Source organism: Cephus cinctus, unplaced genomic scaffold (genome assembly GCF_000341935.2).
Source record: "Cephus cinctus unplaced genomic scaffold, Ccin1 Ccin1_scaffold1086, whole genome shotgun sequence".
Taxonomy (NCBI): domain Eukaryota; kingdom Metazoa; phylum Arthropoda; class Insecta; order Hymenoptera; family Cephidae; genus Cephus; species Cephus cinctus.
Genome location: NW_014333601.1, coordinates 171,429 through 190,708, shown reverse-complemented (window position 1 = coordinate 190,708; position 19,280 = coordinate 171,429). Strand labels below are relative to the sequence as shown.

The following is a 19,280-nucleotide window of genomic DNA, read 5'->3' as shown; positions in this document are numbered from 1 at the left end:
GTGGACATTGGGGACATGCGAAGGACCTCGGGCAATCTATCTAGGGCAGACTCGGTATGCAGCAATCAGTCGCCCGTATAACGAGACTGCCGTTATCACCTTGAAGGCAAGGTCTCGATTCCCGCACTGGTTAATCAGTTAACTCCTACATACCGTCCTCGTGTTCGCGTCAGCTGATATGGAAGCTCGAGGTGTCACTGGGAACTCTTATTTTGTCTTCGGCTGGGACCAGTGACTGGCGCCGCGGTAGATTTTCAATAGGATAGGAACGTATATTTGTTGGTATTGTGTGAGAAGTAAAATAGTTGAAAATTACCTAGTGCTATCCCCGGCTATTCGATTACAGCGTTGGCTATCCCGCTGAAATACAATTATCGATCGTTATTAGCTTTTATTAGACGGAAGTGTCGCGGTACCGTTGGCCTGAGTGCGGAGAGGCTCTTGCGAGCTTACTAGATCGCTGCAGGGGGGTCGTGTTAACTTAAGTGAAAAAACCTGTGAGAGGTCTATGTGGCAAAGGACTAGGTTGACTCCTATCGGATCAGCTCGACTGGCCAGCCTTCTTCAAACGTTCATCGTCACTCGAGTCTCGCGTTCCTTTTCGTTCTTCGCTCTTGTACCAGGCTCTTCGACAATGTGCTAGATCGTTATTCTGAGCTTGCTTTGACTCTTTTTTTTTTATTCGGTTTCTCTTCGACCTCGCTCGCAGAGGAACAACGCTTGTGGAATGGTCCCATGGTGTATCGGTCTACGCACGTGATACGGCCAGGATGTGGTTGACCCGCTGACCAACCGGATGTCACCTATCGCTGTGATAAAGTCGCGGGCATTGAATGGCCTGGTGGTACCAGTAAGCGGTCGACTGGGCATTTCCACGTGCAGTTTTTCGTTTACGGAAGAATTTTGTTTGTTCAGTTTGAGACTTCGAGTTGTCGAATTTTCATGGTGTAAAGTCAGGTTCACATGGACGCCGATTGTGGTATTTGATTCGCGTGTGGAGGGAGCTTAAGTGGTTTTGAAAGCGGATCCGAGGAGCGTCCGCAGCCTAAAATGATGGAGAACAGGGACAGATCGACCGAGTGGGCATTGCTCTTCCCTTTGAAGGCCGGTTTGTTCGCCATGAGGTCATCCATATCGTCAAAAAGTGTAAACCGGGAGAAGGAACGATTTCTCAAAGAGAAATGTGCTCAGTCACGGCACAGGATACGTCGTGGCTCATCCCTGTCGGATCTTGACAAACTTCAGAGCAGCGGAACACTTCCGGACATCGTGAGGTCGACGGAAAAAGGTTCCGAGTCCGTGCCGCACTCGCCGGCCCTGTCCAGGACCAATCTTCAGCTGGCCAATCAGGTCCGGGGCAGCATCGGGGACCTGATGAACTTGAAAAAATATGGCGGATCCAATTGGAGCGTTCGTAGCGAGACTCTGATCGCCAAGGTGGTACCACTTAGTACGGTTACCCCGAAGAGTCCGCCGATCGAACGTGAACCGGAAGACCTCGAGCTCGATCTTCGGGAAAATTTGGCTCCTGACGAATTTCGTGATAGCGAGCCGCTAACCTGCGCTCAGAGGACTCAGCGACTGAGCAGACTTATCAGAAGGCAACGGGCCACTACGGTGCTCAGCCCCTGCGCTCTCAAAAAGAACCTCGTAAGTTCGGAATAAAAGGTTTTCTCCCGCTTCTTCAGGATTAAAGGGGATTGAGTAATGGATCGAAAGCTTCCGCCGCTGAGGCACTTCCGGCACTCTTCCCATTGTATTTACTCGCGTCCTCCTGTAACATTCTATTCTTGACTCTTTTTTTTCTTTTTTCTTTTTTTTTTATATTCATTTCTTTACCCTTTTTTTCTGCTTTTACGCGATACCTCGTACGCACGTGTGAATTCGTATTTGGTCATTAAGACTGACGGCTCGTTATGGATAAATTTTTATTGATTTTTTGGAACATTCTTAATTCTAGGTTTTTTTTTTTTTTTTCGTTATTCAATTCAACGTATCTTTCGATACGATAAATTGCGATCGCGACGATATCTGTTGCTTCGAAGACGGGAAGTAATCATGGCGGAAAGTACGACGTTAACGGCAATTAATATCGGGTAGGCAGTTATGTTTGTTGCGAGCTTGGCAAATTATCAGAAGCACGATTATCAAGTTCATAGTTACGTCACGTGTAGTTTCAGAAAGTTAGACGGTGTTATGTATCTTGAGTTTTTGGGCACGAATCGTATTTGAAAAGTTAATAATGAAAATCCGTATGACAAATTTTGGACGAAGCACAGACACGTGGATAAAAATTTACGTGTAAAATCATATTTCATATATCGAGCACCGGAAACATTTGCAAAGGCTCATAAGGCATTTACGGTTTCAACATGGTGCATGCGCGAATATTCGAAACATTGATTATCTCGGATACGAGAAATTAATTTTTTGTTCAACCCTCAACGGGTAATACTCGACGACCACATTGTATGTAAAAGCAGTCGGGCATCTGTTTATCCCGATATTCAATACCTATATATTATTTTTACCATGAGTTCACGGATTTCAATCGACAGGACTTTGGAGTTTCAAAGTTTCGAGTAAAAGTGACGAATTTATAAAATTTTATTTCTCTCCGTCCCTTGTTTCCTTCATTTTCATTTCTTATGAAATGCATAAATATACGACGCTACGCTCCTGTCCTCTTGATTCGGCCTGCAAAAGAAAAAGTCTCCTCGGGGACGTCGTTGTCAGCTAAATGAAAATTGGCGCCTTAGGATCCTCCCGTGCCTTTTCACAGGAACGAAATTGCCAACGTTACTGCACACCGACTATATGATTTCGTGTACGTACATACACTATATATATCTATATATGAGCAGAAACCGAGGAAAGGAAAGAGACGAATAACAGTGGGTAATTCTCGACTGTAAATATTATATGCCTAAGAAAGATGAGTTTCGGGACACGACCGAATTTCATCCTTGGAAGGAGATGACTAATGAAAATATCTTAAGGCAGCTAAAATGGGCAGATTGAAAATGCGTCAGCCTGGACGAACAATGAAAAATTCGTAAAAGACGTGTGAAACGAATGGCCAATATTTTAATACCGCATTACGCAATCGGTATACCGTAATATTTTGGAAAAAGTGGAAAACAACAGCAATTATCCATAGAAAGGGATTGGACTGCCAAAGACTTTTCAAACGGCTTGTTAAACTTGAAATACCGTCTACAGCCTCAGCAAGAAACACTTACGCCGACTGAAATATTCATGCCCACCCGGTATATCGGGACGGGCGGTTGTTTCTCACTAGTGCTGCTTTCGTATACAACCCTACACTGTGAGCACTTACTCTCTTGCACTCTGACCCCTGACCCCCCTCTTACAAGCTACTTTAAAGTCTCAGGTTATTCTTCGTACCTGTGTACGTTCGACCCATGATGAACTCTGTTCAACCTGGTTCAATTTCGATCTTTGTAGCTGCTTTTCGTACAACCATTCATTTCATATGAGACGTGGGTGGTGAACTTTGAACTATTTGACTAAAGGGTGGGCGTTGAAAATGTTGAAAAAAAATGTAATTAAACGTATAAAACTCGCGTTTCAGGTATACTTGATGTTTTCTTATATGGCGAAAGTGGGACGTGTGTAGGTATTTACATTATACTTTGCTTTTATGTCAGAGTCTTTTTAAAAAGTTTAGCCCGGGTAGATGGACGAAGAAAAAGGAGGAAAAAAGTAGACTAAAAAGAAATGCTTTAACAAAATATCCGAATAATAGGACATAATCTTATTGTAGTGTTGGGCATATCTTGATCGAGCGATACCTACATCAGAGTTGAAGTTCATTCGAGGAAGAAATATATAAAATTGGGAAAAAAATGTATTGATAAAAAAAGCTGATTATATGCTTGGATTTTTAAATCCAGCTGTTACTGTACAAACGAAAGACGATTCGAAGTATAACGATAAAAGGTGACAGAAAATAAAAAGGACCGAAGGAATAATTGGACACAAAAATGTATCAATTTCCTAAAAACAAAAAAAAAGTAAACAGTGCAGTCATTGATAAAATATTTCAGTAAAACGTTACGATAAAATATTACAATAAAAGGCTAAAAATACTCCGAAGAACCAACAGAGGAGAAGGAAAAAAGATTATTTAGTATCGATAATAAAAAGAAGCACGAAAAATATCCTGAGGTTTATGTCCTGGTATTTCCGAAGGTGTCAGCCATTTATCATCCCATGTTATATAGTGTTATGCGAGGAAGTCGGAACATTTTACACAGAGCTCTGGTCGATTTTGAAGATTTTCTCTCTGATATAAGAAGACTTTTACCATAGCGCCAAGTGGAAATAATATTTTCGTAAATTCAGGTACGCCGTTGTTTCTAGATGGTTAACAGTGACACATGGCATCCACAAGTAGTAAATCCGTCGACAGGCCAGGCGCATCTTGAAACGAGTTGAAAATACGACATAGGAAAACCACAAAGGATTTATCGGCCGATCGACAAGGAAGAAATCTGTTAGGTGTCGATAACACGAATATAAATCGTTCGAAAAGCGTTTCATTCCCAATTGTCATAGGGTTTTTTCCTTTAATCAAAGTTTTTTCATTTGGAAAATTGTATTCGTCGGGTTAAAAGCATCGTCTTCAACGACTCCGATAAATGAGAGTACACGGTTGATAATACTGATAAATATATTGGTCGTATAATCACTTACAAAAAATTTATAAAAATTCACGAGCATTCCGATCGCGAGGGAATTCGTATAAGGGAATGAAAATCCAAGGAATTTTAAAGAGAAAAAGAGAGAGTCGATCGCAGCAAGACAAAAGTAGGTATGAAAAATACAAATGACATCAAGAGTCTCGGTAGTGTCTCGCGCCTAGTATTAGGCAACCGGCGGTACAGCCAAGACGCGACTGAGCACGTCGTGTAGCTGAGCGTCATTAATGGCGTCCTGCTGGTGGACGCCGTGCGGTGACGTAAGAGAGGTGAGTGAACGGTGACTGTTTACGTACCTCGGGCTGTGCGTGGAACGAAGATAGAACTATGGTGCCAGCAAAAGGCCAAACCTCGCGTCGTATTGCCGACTCGTTCGCATTTATGCTGTGCGAGAAGGACGCAGCTAGCGACGCTTTGACGTTTCGCTTCCATCACAATATTCTCCTCTCTGTTGCTCGCACGGCCTGAGGTATGTAAATAATACGGAAACCTCTTTTCTCTTAGCTTTGCCACACGGCGTCAACAAGCTGAACACGGTTAATGACGCTTACCTGCATTCGAGATTATATTTTCTTTTAAAATTTGTATATTTTTTATATATTTCTAAAAAAAAATGGATATCTGTAATAATATAAATTTGACTGCTTGAAACTTCTTTAATATATCCCGTTGTGCAGTGGAAACTTGTGATATGCCCACAAAAAAGCACGTGTTAAAAACTATGCCAAGTACAGGAGCGCTGTGATGAAAAAGTATTGAGAAATGATGTGGACTAGACATGCTCGTGTAATCTGTGCCGCGCGCTTCTGATATGTAGAGTATACCATACATATAACATAAAGGTAAATCAGTGATTTTAGCTAATGGTCAGAAACCCAAATTTCTGAAATTTTATTCTCCTGAAATGCCGATGTATCGCAAACATAAAGCATAAGTTAAGAAATATAAAAAGAATATGACAATAGGCAAACATGTAGTGACGTAGGTACTGTGACGTGATTTTTCGATTCATGGTCACAAGACGACTCCGGCTACCGATACAGATAACGTTCTCGATTTTGTATTCTCTTCGAGTCGCCTAAGGAACGCTCTCGATTTGGTTTAAAGGGACGACTCGAGGATAAGAGCTATCGGCTATTAGGATCTCGACCAATCAGAATGATTTTCTTTATGAGGAAGTTGACGAATTTGACTGTTGTCAAAACAGTCTGTCGTGGGACACCGATCGGGATGCCTCGAGTTGCCTCGCGTTTCCGGGCTGTTCGTTGATAGTTTTTCTAGCTGTGTTTCTCATCCGGTATAAAAAGTTCTCGTCTGCGTAGTTTTCGCGTTGCTCTCGCTGTATTCAGAAAATCCTATCGATTTTATGCGTGTTTTTCGGAGATGCAGTGCCGTGCTATAGTGCAGTGCCCATCTGAGTTTTCCCTGGATGCAGTTTTCGGCCTTGACGGATCAGCTGAACCAGCTCCGGTGAGGACTCCCAATTTATTAATCGGTGGAGGGATTTCGATTTTATAGCTCCGATTCGGTCTGCTACGTTCTCGATCAGTTGCTCTTTGTTTCTGGCACTATTTACCTGACGCTTACTCCGACCCTCTCTACCTCAACCGAGCAGCCTGAGCGCCCGTGCATTTCCGTAATCGTTCACTCTAGTTCGTGCATCCGGTCGCGGTTGCTGATTTTACACGACCCAAAGATCAGCACCTACAGTTGCGTTTCTCAATTTCGTCCTCAAAAATCGACAGGATCTGTTAAGCTATCGTCTCTTCTAATAGGTTCCGTTAGAGCTCTCGTTTTTGTGGAGTTGTGATTAATAATATGATTTCTAATACATTTTTTTCAGAAGAACTCACGGCGCTTGGCAAAGTTTTTTTACTCGTGTTCTTTTGGGGGTGACGAATCACTCGTAAAATATTCGTAGCACTCGTGTTCTATAGTTCGTTAGAAAAATATGTATATTCAAGGAATATCACGATCCGATTGTTATACTTAACGATCCAGAGAAATGAGATTATTTATATTGCTATCTGTTACGTGAAAAGGACATTAATGCTCTTTGTAAATTTACGATGCGCCAGTGGCGATTTTCCTCCGTACTAGTACGGTCATACCGTGTAGATGGCGCTCGGAGTCGTCTCCTGTAAATTCTACCTAGGCAGAGTTGAGATCATGTGTTTTACAGAGACGAAATTGTGTTAGGTGGGTCTCAGCGGTGTAGTCGTAGTGCGCATAGGGGATACGCAGGGAGTGAATGACATTGGCGTAGGAACGTAGAGGGAGCGATGTGGAAATAAAGCTTGGAGAAAGAGACGGATAAGACATTGGCGTGGACACAGAGAAAATTGGAATCACGCGTTTATCCAGAGAGGCGAGTGAAGGGTATTAAAAGGATTTTGCTCTTCGATAAAAAAAAAAAAAAATCGCATTTTCGTATCAATTACGACATCATTGGTTCCAAAGGACCTAAGGTAGCGACGGTGGTTTATTTTTGTCGAGGGACGTAGAAGACGAAATTTTTTTCACATCCTTTTCCGTCACTATAGTTAAAATACGTTTTTCTTTCAGCCGTCACGGTGTGCATTTGCCAGCTCGTTCTTTACTTTCTTTTGGGTAGGAAAAAATTTTTGGCACTCTTGACGGAATTTGTCATTTCTTATTGACAGCTGAAAATCAAATGAAGTTTATGCTCTTGCAGATCCAAGCTGAACATTTATTTCTGTAATATTGTTTTCTTATGATCTTCTCTTCGGTACCTTATTCGCTATTTAGAATCTTGTGGGATTTGCTGGTATCATATTATACTGGGGAAGCAGCCTGGAAGCTGGATTTTGGGTGTCTGCCCGGAAATGCCAAACCATCTTCAAAAGGGTTAACGACCATCCCAATGTATAAATGGCTGGCTCCTTTGCGGTTTGGGTAACGACTTTACCAGAATGTTTCGCTCTCTGCGTTTTATGCGCCACGAGAATTCGGAATCGCCGTATATAGTCTTGAATGGGCATTGCAGGCCGCATTCGCTATAGGAATAGCTTGGTGAAGCAGGGTGAAGTCATTTTGATTGGTTTAGTGTTCTCGATGCCTGCTTGTGCTACATTGTGAACGCACCCTTATAGGATCAGTTTGAACACACCCTTACAAGATGAATTTTAACGCAGGCTCTCTAGGCACTGGGATTTTTTAGGAAGAATGTCTAATTGGGATAAATTTGTAATTTCCAAAATTTTTTTTTTTTTCCATAATTTATTCAAAATCCTCAGCCGATAATAATTGGATATCTACATCATTTATGAATTACCCATGAAATATAATTCGATCGTTGGATTAATTGTAAAATTATAATATCGTATACCTGAACTTCCAGATCCTAGAATATAATTTGATTATATTGACCGTTTACGTCATTAAAAAAAAAAGATATCACTTTTCTATTTTCATCACGATAAAATCATTTAACTACTCCCGTGGGACGCTGTATAAATATATGTTTTATTTTGAACCTTGAAAAATTATTTATATCAGAATATTTCTCGCTGCCTAATAATTTTTGTAATTTAATGACTCTTTATAATCATTATTGATTTTATACTTTGGCACGTGTTCCAGGTTATTATTAACCTTGAATAAAGCGCGTGTGGAAATGTTACTAATCCCTTGTCAATTCGTGTATCGTTTATTATACAAATTGAATTTCAAGCTTCAGGTTCTGTTTCCATGAAGTGCCTTTGCTTAATGTTAATTCATTGCGAGGAACCCGTCTAGGAAAGCTTAACATATATAAACTATTTACTTGATTGCCAATCAATTTGAATAGATACGAATAAAGTAGTATGTGATTACTTAGATATCGATTCGAAGCACAAAGCGATCCATTTGACGTTAAAAAAGATAAACGATATATTTACCCGATTTAAATAGACCGGACGAAAATATGAGAATTCATAAGGAGTAATTTTACAAAATTTGAAAATTATTTTATTTTAATAATATAATGTAATTCGTTACAGGTAACCCATAATTATTGGGGTTAATCACGTAATGTACTTTTCCTATTTCCTTAGTGCTTTTAATACGCCTGTATTTCATTGACGTATAATTATACGCCCTAGAACGTTTTGCCATTAAAGTCCTTTACAGCGATTACAAACATGATAAGCCCGTAATCTCTAGTAACTTTAAAGTAATTATTTTTTTCTATCGTATACTGAGCTTCCATATCAAAGCACAAAGTAATATCAAAATTTATCATTGAAGTCTAACCTTACGCAATCCTCCGTGCATCATACTTGACGGTTCAGAATTAATCAAGTAAAAAGGGTTATTACTGTTAATCACGTTTCCGCGGAATACCGTTCGCTTTATTGACGTTATTAATGAGATTAAACGTGATAAGATTACAGAGCGTCAGAATTGTATAATTAATTCGGAAGGTACAATAAGCAAATTCGTATGAAAGATAATTATACTTGCGTCGAAATACGTTCATCCAATATCCACGAATTTGGATTCATTAAATACCTTTTAGTCCGACGATAATCCAAGCCACGGTACGTGAGCTAGGTTGGGTTAGGTTAATACTCATAATACGTATATGATCTCTAAAGCAAGAATGTCTAAACATTAGGGTTCAGCTTTATTGTAGTAAGCATAAGGAATTTTGACAGTTACCAAACACGTGTGCGCATGAATATTTAGTCTACGCTGTCGAGTCTTCAGACCTTCGGACTAACTTAATAATACTTGCCTGCTGCGCCACCTGTCGTGAGAACTCGACATTATTCGCTACGTGCAGCCAACCTCCGTAAGATGGTAGAATAATCAGGTTTAGACATGAAATATTCTCCAGTGACTGGTGGCTCGATTCCCTGTGGATTGTGAACACTTTCGTCACTTAGGTACATTTGCTATTGGCGTCTAATATCATTTTTATCTCATATATACATATTTAATATATTTCTTTCCCTTCACGTATATTCTTTTCCGTAACGGTCTTCAATATAGATTTGATTGCTAAAGTATGCAGTTGTATTAAGTTGCTCTCGCTATATCCAGAAAATCCTATCGATTTTCTGCGTGTGTTTCGGAGGTGAAGTGCTGTGCTATAGTGCGGTGCCCACCTGAGTTTCCCCTGGATGCAGTTTCTGGTCTTGACGGATCAGCTGAATCAGCTCCGACGAGGACTCCCAATTTATTAATTGGTGGAGGGATTTCGATTTTATAGCTCCGATTCGGTCTGCTACGTTCTCGATCAGTTGCTTTCTGCTTCCGGCACTATTTACCCGACGCTTACTCCAACCCTCTCTACGTCAACTTAGCTGCCTGAGCGCCCGTGCATTTCCGTAATCGTTCACTCTGTGCATCCAGTTGCGTTTCTCGATTTTACGCGTCCTCAATAATTGACAGGATCCGTGAAAGCTCTCGTTTTGACGTAGTTGAGACTGTTCCGCCTAAACTCCCAGGTCATGCCGACTCCTCAGTTCCCGTTGAAAAAAGAATTGGTTGGCGCCCGCCGACTACATTCACGAGAGATGGAAGGCCGAAGGCAACGTACGTTAGTTCTAGGATTTCCGTTATCAGTGTCGAGTTAAGAAAATACGTAACATATCGGACCGCTCGTTTAAAGACTCGAAATGGCTTTGTCGGTCTGTGCAATGTACCGAATTTTATAGTAGCTTGGCTAGTTGCCAGATGGCGCTGGTCGAAACAAGAGAGAATTGCCCTCAGAGAATTCTATTAGTATCCCTTAGCGGGTTTTCCTTTTTCACAGTGTCCTCTTTAAGTTTTACTATCGCCTGTCCTCGCATGCATTGAGTTTGATACCTGTGTCTACTTTACCGACTAGTGACCTTCAATCGCTGACTGAGTATATAGTAGACACGTCCGTGTATTTTATGCCGCGCGATTTAGGTACGTGAAATGTATATCTATATATAGCATTTCAATTGCTAAAATCAACCATCGATATTCTCGGCACACCCCAACCTGCGTGACACTGTATCCCATAAGGTGTTATTCAGTCTGTTTACCACTTCAGTCAATGCTCTAGCACTGCCAAGGGCCCAGCGGTTGCTCAGTTTATTATCACTAGATTTACCATCTATTTATTAATTTTGACTCGTACTGGTATAAATGACAATAACAAAAATTATATTTGTTACTAATGTATATAAAATAACATTAAGTTTATAAAATGTATTCTCTACTTGTAGCTACAAAAGTCATAACATCATTTCTGAAGTCAAATGATATATGTAGTAGGAATTTTGAATTGAAATTGCACGACCGGTCGAAACGACTGGTCTGGTAAATCTAGTGTTATTGGCACGCCAAATGGATGAACGGAAAGTGTGGTGGAACCCGGATGGGACATGAGACTTCCCTATTATTATTCGAAATTAATCGTATTTAGGGAAACACGTTAATCCCCACCCCTATATTACCAACGTTTCATTTCTCTCAACGTCGTCAACCCGCTACTGATCTTCCTATCTTCATATAGCATACGTGTTAGGACGTTTAAATTATTTCGCAAAATCATGAATAATCATGAGCTTTAAGAGGGTTGAAATTCACTCCACGAAAATATATCTTATAGCGAACCAAGCGTGTTCACCCTTTTCTTTCAACGGGCAAAGGTCGACCAAGTGTAACGTCTACGTGACACGCGTGCTCGAGTCAGGGATCGTAAAAAGTGTAAATCTAGAGAAAAAAAAAGGGCAAGCCAAGCGCACCTGAATTATTTCCAAGGATTGACCACTTTTTTATGGAATTCACGCAACTCGCCGAAATTTGGAATAACGAATGATTCGACGATGATTGATCTTGGTCGAATGTTTTTTGAGAAAATTAAAAAAAAAAAAATTTTTTTTTTACTTTCAACTTCTGACGACCAATAATCATTTCTGTTGTTGTTTCAGGTGAGTAAAACTTTGAGCGATACAACAGCCGTGCTTAATTATCCATTTAATGATCGTCAGTATTTGGTGAGTCGTAATTTTAATTATATTCGTGCACAATGTTTTGCCATGTTTTGATTATACGCATAAGTTTTCACGGTAATGAAAAAAATCTACCTGAAAATGCGTGACGGTGATTTTACGTGCAGCTCGGCGGAGCGCATGGCGAAAACGACGCTTGTCGTTTATGCGATATATTATAACGAGTTATTAGCACTCTCCTTTGCGTGCTAATCACCGGGAGCTGGCAGATGTTTCTGGAAACGATGGGGAACAACGAGAGACCTCATAGTATATGTAATGCGGCAAGTTTAAATATTCATAAGACGCGGCTAGTGCGGACTCTGACAATCAGGCAATTTTCATTCGAGCCACTTCGATTTTCATAGACGCGCTCGTGGTTTAAATTCGTCTGGTTAGTGGATAAATAAATCGTTTCCGTTGCCTGTAGGATGGATCGAACTAATTTTATTCCAAATTTTTTTTTTTTTTTTTTTTAGTATTTCCAATTTTTTACTGTTTAAGCAATCTTGGCAAATCACCACGTGGGTCACTTGTACAGTTAACTTTCGAGGACGCGAAATATGCTATTTCGTTTTATTGCAAGTTTTATGTTATTGGCACTCGATTCTCTTCGTATTCGTAATTTTTTACGTTTTTAAGAAGCAAATTTTTTTTATGCTTATCGCGCAGAGAGTCGATTTTCACTGTATGTCGGCCAGGTCAATGAATTTATATTCGATTTTCTTGAATCGACTTAATTATTTGTTTCTTGAAAATCATTCGCTCGAGAATCTCTGCGATTTTTTACAATTTTTTCATGTCGCTTCACCGGTCCGTATCGAGTTTTGTGTATCCGCCCTAAGATTGACGACGAGTTATCATCCATGGCGAGTAGCTCGTTTCACGAATGGGCTCAGCGCACGTTTCATCCACTATTTTTCATGGGCTTCGTATATAATATATATGTAAAACTATCCTTTGCTCAATTAAACGGAACAAAGTCAGCAAAGAGAATAATGGATGAAGAATTTTTTTTTGTATCAATCTTCCATAACTCCAAGTATTATCTGCATCGATATTTTCCAATGGTAAAAAAGAAAAAGATTTATACGCTCCCACGACAGAGCGTCATTTACTCTGTGTATTCCCGATACGTAAATTCATACGCTAATAAAAGTCCCGTATTTACCTATTTACACCTGTTTAAGTAAGAATAAAAAAAATTTCCAAGACGTCACAGAAAATTGCTATGGCACTTGAATCTCCATTGTTACCCGTGAAGGCTATTATTTCGTCTTTAATAATATAAAAATGAAACGAGCCGAAGTAGCGGATATTTTTATTTCTCTTTAAAAAGCACCCTGCCGTATTTGGGGAATGGGGCTGCGCTTTAAAAGCAAGTAGAATTACTGCTGGAAATTGGCGTGCAATTATATTTGCCTCGTACGTTCGAATGTTCTTTAGAAATTACAGGTGCGCGCGGGGTTCGATCGTTGGGGGTTGTTTGTAGAAAGCCGGTCTCGCCTCGTGATCGTTTCTATTTGCGTTACTATACATAAGGGGCCTTACGATTCGGATCGTACAAGGTATACATTACGAAGCTCCCAGTGGACGTGTCTGACCGCTAACGTGCACAATCTACTATGCTACGTGGGCGCGAAAATACACGAGCATTGCACGTTTCACTTGATCGTTACATACAATATCCTTCACCACTTTCGTGTAATTCTGTAAGGTAGAAATTGAATGATAGAAAAAGATAATATTTTTTTTTTGTGGATTAAAAAGTCGCGTATGAAGAAGATTGTAATCACAATTAAAAAGCAAAAATGCACGTGTTAGTCATTTTTTTTTTTTTTATATATAGACGAGAAAAATCTCGAAATTTAGTAATAAAAATATTACTGTAATGACAATTGAGAGTTTGCGATAGAGAAAAATTGATATTACGTTACGAAGCGATTGAGTATTTCTTCTATAACGGAATGGAAAGAAAAATGACCTGTTTTAGTGCAATGATCTAATCATTCGTAATTATTAAGTATAAATGCACGTGTTAGTCATTTTTTTTTTTTTTTATATATAGACGAGAAAAATCTCGAAATTTAGTAATAAAAATATTACTGTAATGACAATTGAGAGTTTGCGATAGAGAAAAATTGATATTACGTTACGAAGCGATTGATTATTTCTTCTATAACGGATTGGAAAGAAAAATGACCTGTTTTAATGCAATGATCTAATCATTCGTAATTATTAAGTATAAATGCACGTGTTAGTCATTTTTTTTTTTTTTTATATATAGACGAGAAAAATCTCGAAATTTAGTAATAAAAATATTACTGTAATGACAATTGAGAGTTTGCGATAGAGAAAAATTGATATTACGTTACGAAGCGATTGAGTATTTCTTCTATAACGGAATGGAAAGAAAAATGACCTGTTTTAGTGCAATGATCTAATCATTCGTAATTATTAAGTATAAATGCAGGTGTTAGTCATTTTTTTTTTATGCAGACGATAAAAATTCGTATTGTATTACGACGTGATTGATTATTTTTTTGTATTACAGAATGAAAAAGTTCACCTATTCTAATGTAAAACGATGCGCCTATTATTCCCTCAAGGACATTGCTACCTTATGTATGTACGATACGGATACAAAACGACATGCAAAATCGTATTGCAATATTAAATATGAAAACTGATGAATTTTTTGATATAATGCAAATCCACTTTGAGGATTAACCGACGAGAGAATCATGGATTTTAGTAAAGCTGGTTACCGGAAGTAAACCGGTTTTTCGATCAAACAGATTTTAAATCCACAAAGCATATTTCCGGTAACTAAACCCGGCGTCTTTTGCTACTGTTATTTTTTTTTTTCAAACTCCCCTCGCAGATTTTATTTACCGATTATTTCGAGTTTGACTATCGCGAAATAATTGCGGACCAACAAAGCTGTAGGTGGGCGATTAAAAACTTTGCAGCGAAGTAGGGAGGGGAGAGGAAAAGAAGGCTCCCGGGGGGGAGGGGGGTGAAGAGGGGAAGTGCTCTTAACGGTAGGCAAATTTTCCTGGACGATAAGACGCCCTTTTTATTTGGAGCACAAGAACACGCGCTTCGCTGAATCGATCCGTCGAACGCAACCCGCAGCGTGGAGCCGTTCTGCTTGAGCTTTTGTGTAAAAAAAAAAAATCTTGGAAACGGAGCTTTATGCTCTTTCGTTCGGTATGAACACATTCTATTGGACGTTATTGCGATTGACCTGAAAATAACGGGAAATCCGACTATCGATATCCAATAAAGTCCAATGTAAAATCGCATTCTCCGCTGGCAGCAGAATGTAACGTTAATCCAATCATACGCGTCAATCCAGTCGAATAATTCGCCGGGGGTAGTTTACTTATAATTTGACCCTTGGAAAAAAAAGGTTCGGTTCGAACGAACGGGACGTTAGGATTTTTCATTGAGAATTTGCTTGGGTTCGATGGCGACTCTGTAGGTTCCTTTATATTACGATGGACCTTACATTACTCTCTTTGGGTATTTGGTGAGCGAGAAACGAAAGACTGGATTAAAATTCAAGTTACCTGAAATTCGTTCGCGGTTCGTCATTGTATTATTTCGATAAACCCTTGACTTTTAATTTTTTTAAGTCAAAAAAATTAATATCAGTTAATTATTAAATTAAATTGCAATAACTATTGTAAGGATTTATGTGACGTCATCCCTATTTGTGCTCAGGTTATTTTCGCGATTTAAAAAAAGAAAAATTTAACCAGGGTTCATTTCCACGGTCCTTCTCACGTGAAGACTACGATTTGAAAAAAAGTTCGATTTTCTTTTTTTTTTTGTCGCCAGTCTTAGTATACGAAGTTTCTGAAGCTGAAGAAAAAAGGTGAAGAAAGCCATGAGCTTTGTGCTTTGGGAAAAGGAATGGCGAATTTGATACTGTATGTTATATCTACTTGACAGACGTATCTCTGAGCGAGCAGCTGATTGGAATGCTAGAGGCTCGGAGTGCGAGAGAGAAGTACGAAGCGTTCGTGTTAAGGGACGAGGAAGTGGGATAAAGTGCGAGGGGCGAGTGGGGGAGGGAAAGTAAGGGGGAGCGAAAGTACGAAAAATCGAGAGAGGGCTGCTGTTGATGTTGAAGCTGCAAAAGGGAGGTTGGTATAGTGCAGGGTTGAAAGTTGAACGTTGTGGGGGGCGGTGGGGTGAGGGTGGAGGGTTGGGGGTTGAGACGGTGACAGTGACAGCTATGGTCTATAAGTTCCTTCGAGGACGACGAGCTCTTGAATGCCGAGAAAATAAACGAGCAACTACCAACCCCAAACTCAACCCCCAACCCCTCAGGACACAACCGATCCTCCCAGGCGGATAGGTCAAAGGTAACGGGAAAACGTTATTCGGAAACCGATAGCTTATCGAATCAAGTGCAGGTAAACAAAACTTTTTTTTTTCCTCAAGTGGAAAAATTGTCCGACAGATTTTTCATGATTTTCCATTATAATTTTTCTCTTTTATCGATCTCAGGTTCACGCCACGTGTTCACGAATCTAGGGGTTGTTATTCTTGGCTTCAGTTTGTGCCAACTTTGAAACTGACTGTACGTTGCTAACGACCCCGTTCATGCTCCAAGCAGTATGTATATCTGTGGCATGTTGAAAGTTTGTTCGGGCAAGATGACGATGACCTTGCGAAAGAATCGAGAAGGTACAAAATAATTTTTCTTAATTGCCTGTATCTTGCTATTCGTGTGACAGCCGATAATCAATAATTTTCACTTTTGATAAACCAAACTTCAATAGACGACAACGCCCCGATATACAGACAAATAGAAAGTATTTCGTTGGTCGTGTTAAATTAGTATTTCTCGTATATTAAAATTTTATTACGTATATATTCATTTGCGCCAATGAAATTTCGACTTTCGGGGAAAAAGCGACTGTCGATGCACGGTACGGTAACGTTATTAAAAATTTCTGTAATTCGCTCGAATCGACAAATGTCACTCGTTTAATTTGACTTTTTTTATTTGTCTGTACGCATTACGAAATGTGGATGACAAAATTCTATAGGACAGTTGCACAAAATTACATTTAACCCTTGGCTTTTACACATCTATTTCGTACCTTTAGCTTTACACGCTAATGCAAATTCGCATAAGCGATTTTCAGCGGGTCTATATTGCTGTTTGTATCAAATTGATACATTTTTTTACCTGTTTTTTTTTTTTAATTCAAATGTTCTCGATCAAGTGATAAATATTTGTAAACAATTTTTCTCATCAATCATAGGGGTAGATCAGGTACGGTCGATTGCTTATAGAAATTACCTGTTACGTCTATATACAGAAAAGCAGAAAATTAATAGTGCAAATTTTCACTTACATAAGATTGCATCCGATGAATCAACTGATAAATTGATAAAAAAAAAAAAGAAAAAAAAATTTCTTCAACCAAGCAGACACGTTCATTAACCATAGTTTTGTATGCTGTCGCAAGAGATTGTGGCAATTCGTAATGATTGGGTCAAAGTTTGTGCAAACGTCTCAACAGCGAAACGAAGTTTCGCGTTAAATTCCAGGTGACGGGAGCGTCAGGTGACCCGTTATCGGAAATTGCCTGGTCGAAAGTTAAATTAAACGTTTGAAAATTGAGCAGTAGCCGGTTCCCGCCCAACGTGCTTTCCGGCGTTCGCCCGGTACCGATTATTAATTATGTCGTGAGTACATAAAAAAAAAAAAAAAAAAAAGATACATAAAATGACAAAAAGAAGATCCCGTAAAAATTATCCCGACAGATAATTACCCTTGTACGAGTTTTACTAATACGGTCCATAATAAATCATTCTTGTCAACAGCGTCGTCGTCGTTGCTTCGTCCTCTTCTTTTTTTTTTCGCAATTTATCTGCAGTTTCTCTACCTTTCCTGGGTTAATTATTAGCGCACACCCGCCGCAGCGAGCATAGACTTGGATAATTACCGCGGTTTCCCTCAAGTTGGTTAACAGTGTACCGACGCCCTTTCCTTGGCAAAGTCTTATTTTTCGAGCAGATGATTAATTTCGCAATGCCTTTTTTTTTCGCACGTGTAAACGGCTGTTTGTCATCGTGCCAATCGCGATACCTGTTAGGTAATTAACGGGAAATTTATGAGATCAGCGGAATCCAATATGTCGCAATGAGAATTTTAATGGGATCGAATTAATTCGTGATAGCCGGTAGGAATGAAAATTTTTGAAATATTTTTTTTTTCATTCACAAACCAATGAAATACCTATTGTGCGAAAATATTCGAAGGTCTTAAATGCCCTGATAATGAATTTTTTTTTTTCCCCTCTTTAAACCAACACTAAAAATAGGTGGGTATCATTAAATATGGTTTAGATCGGGTATTACCAGGGCAAAAATTTTCCAACTCCTTTCCCTGGAGGATTTTATCTCTCATTTAGAATTGAACGTGCAAAATGGCAAAGCGTCCGCGTTCCCGTGAATATTTCATCTAACGGGTGATACCGAAATATTCTCGGGCATTGTGCGCACCCTCGACCCAGCCACTAATCGATAGTAATTCGAACGAAACGAACGATACGATTGAAACCATCATTTTCTAAGGTGCGATCGAATCGATTTAATCTCATTGAACTTTCGTACCGCTATACTGTTTTGATGGGATGCGCTTTAAAAAGATTCTAGAAACTTCGAGAACTTACATCCGGCTGATGAGTTAATTCACGTGATACCTTTTAGCCGTCCGAAGGGAAATAAGGATGTTCTACTTTCGCTACGGTGTTATATAGAAATTTTCCCTCTTTATTAAGTCTTTGTATGGAGGAAAAGGATATATATATATATAGACACTTACAGAACTTTCTAAGCTCCGTGGGTTAATTAATTATTCATTATATAATTAATTATATTTCATTATTATTACAGCACTCAGTTATAATTCAAGTAACGATCTGAATTTATTAACCTTTCCCAACTATTCTATATTATTCAATGAAAATTATTGTCAAATATCTATATTTGTCATTTTTGTTTTTCAATTTATACATTTAAACTTTTACAGAAATCAATAAAATCCTGAAGTTCGTACTCCATTCTCGTGAATATTTCAACTTTTTAAATAAAGCAATCCACCTCAACCCGTAAATACATTAAATAAATTAAAACCCATTTTTACCTATATTCCCCGTTATATCATTCCCGAACAAATCATTTTACCCGAGTAATTTCGATTCCCCATCGTTTGATAGTGACCCAGGTCTACTCGATACCCAAAGATCGAGTTACGAGTCTGAAACGAGTAAAGTTTCTGAAAAGCAAGGGGTCAATCGAGCTTCACGTCAGACCGAAAGTGCATACAGTCGTCGGCAAAAAGCGTCAGAGAGAAGTGCGAGACGAGCGGATTTTATTGGGCTGACATGATAACGTCAAGTGGCTAGACTGTTCCCAGAGGGCAGCAGGTATGCTCTTTCCTGTATGTTTCGCGCATTCGAGTGTATCTCTTTTGACGTGAACCCCTCTCCTCTCCTTAGACTTCCCCTCTTCCCGCTCGCTCCGTTCCGTGAACCAAATACTCTTCTTTCGG

The 19,280-nt window shown here is 39.3% G+C and overlaps 2 protein-coding genes across 2 annotated transcripts in view; both read left to right on the top strand.

Annotated features, from left to right (window-relative positions):
- The window catches only part of LOC107272002, an 89,642-nt gene that overhangs the window by 28,832 nt on the left and 41,530 nt on the right, over nt 1–19,280 (top strand). The window lies entirely within an intron of this gene.
- Nucleotides 636–3,957, top strand: LOC112494993. Its single transcript, XM_025089283.1, has 2 exons — nt 636–1,650; nt 3,788–3,957. The coding sequence occupies exons 1-2, from the start codon at nt 1,051–1,053 to the stop codon at nt 3,854–3,856; spliced, it is 669 nt and encodes a 222-aa protein (XP_024945051.1). The 5' UTR covers nt 636–1,050; the 3' UTR covers nt 3,857–3,957.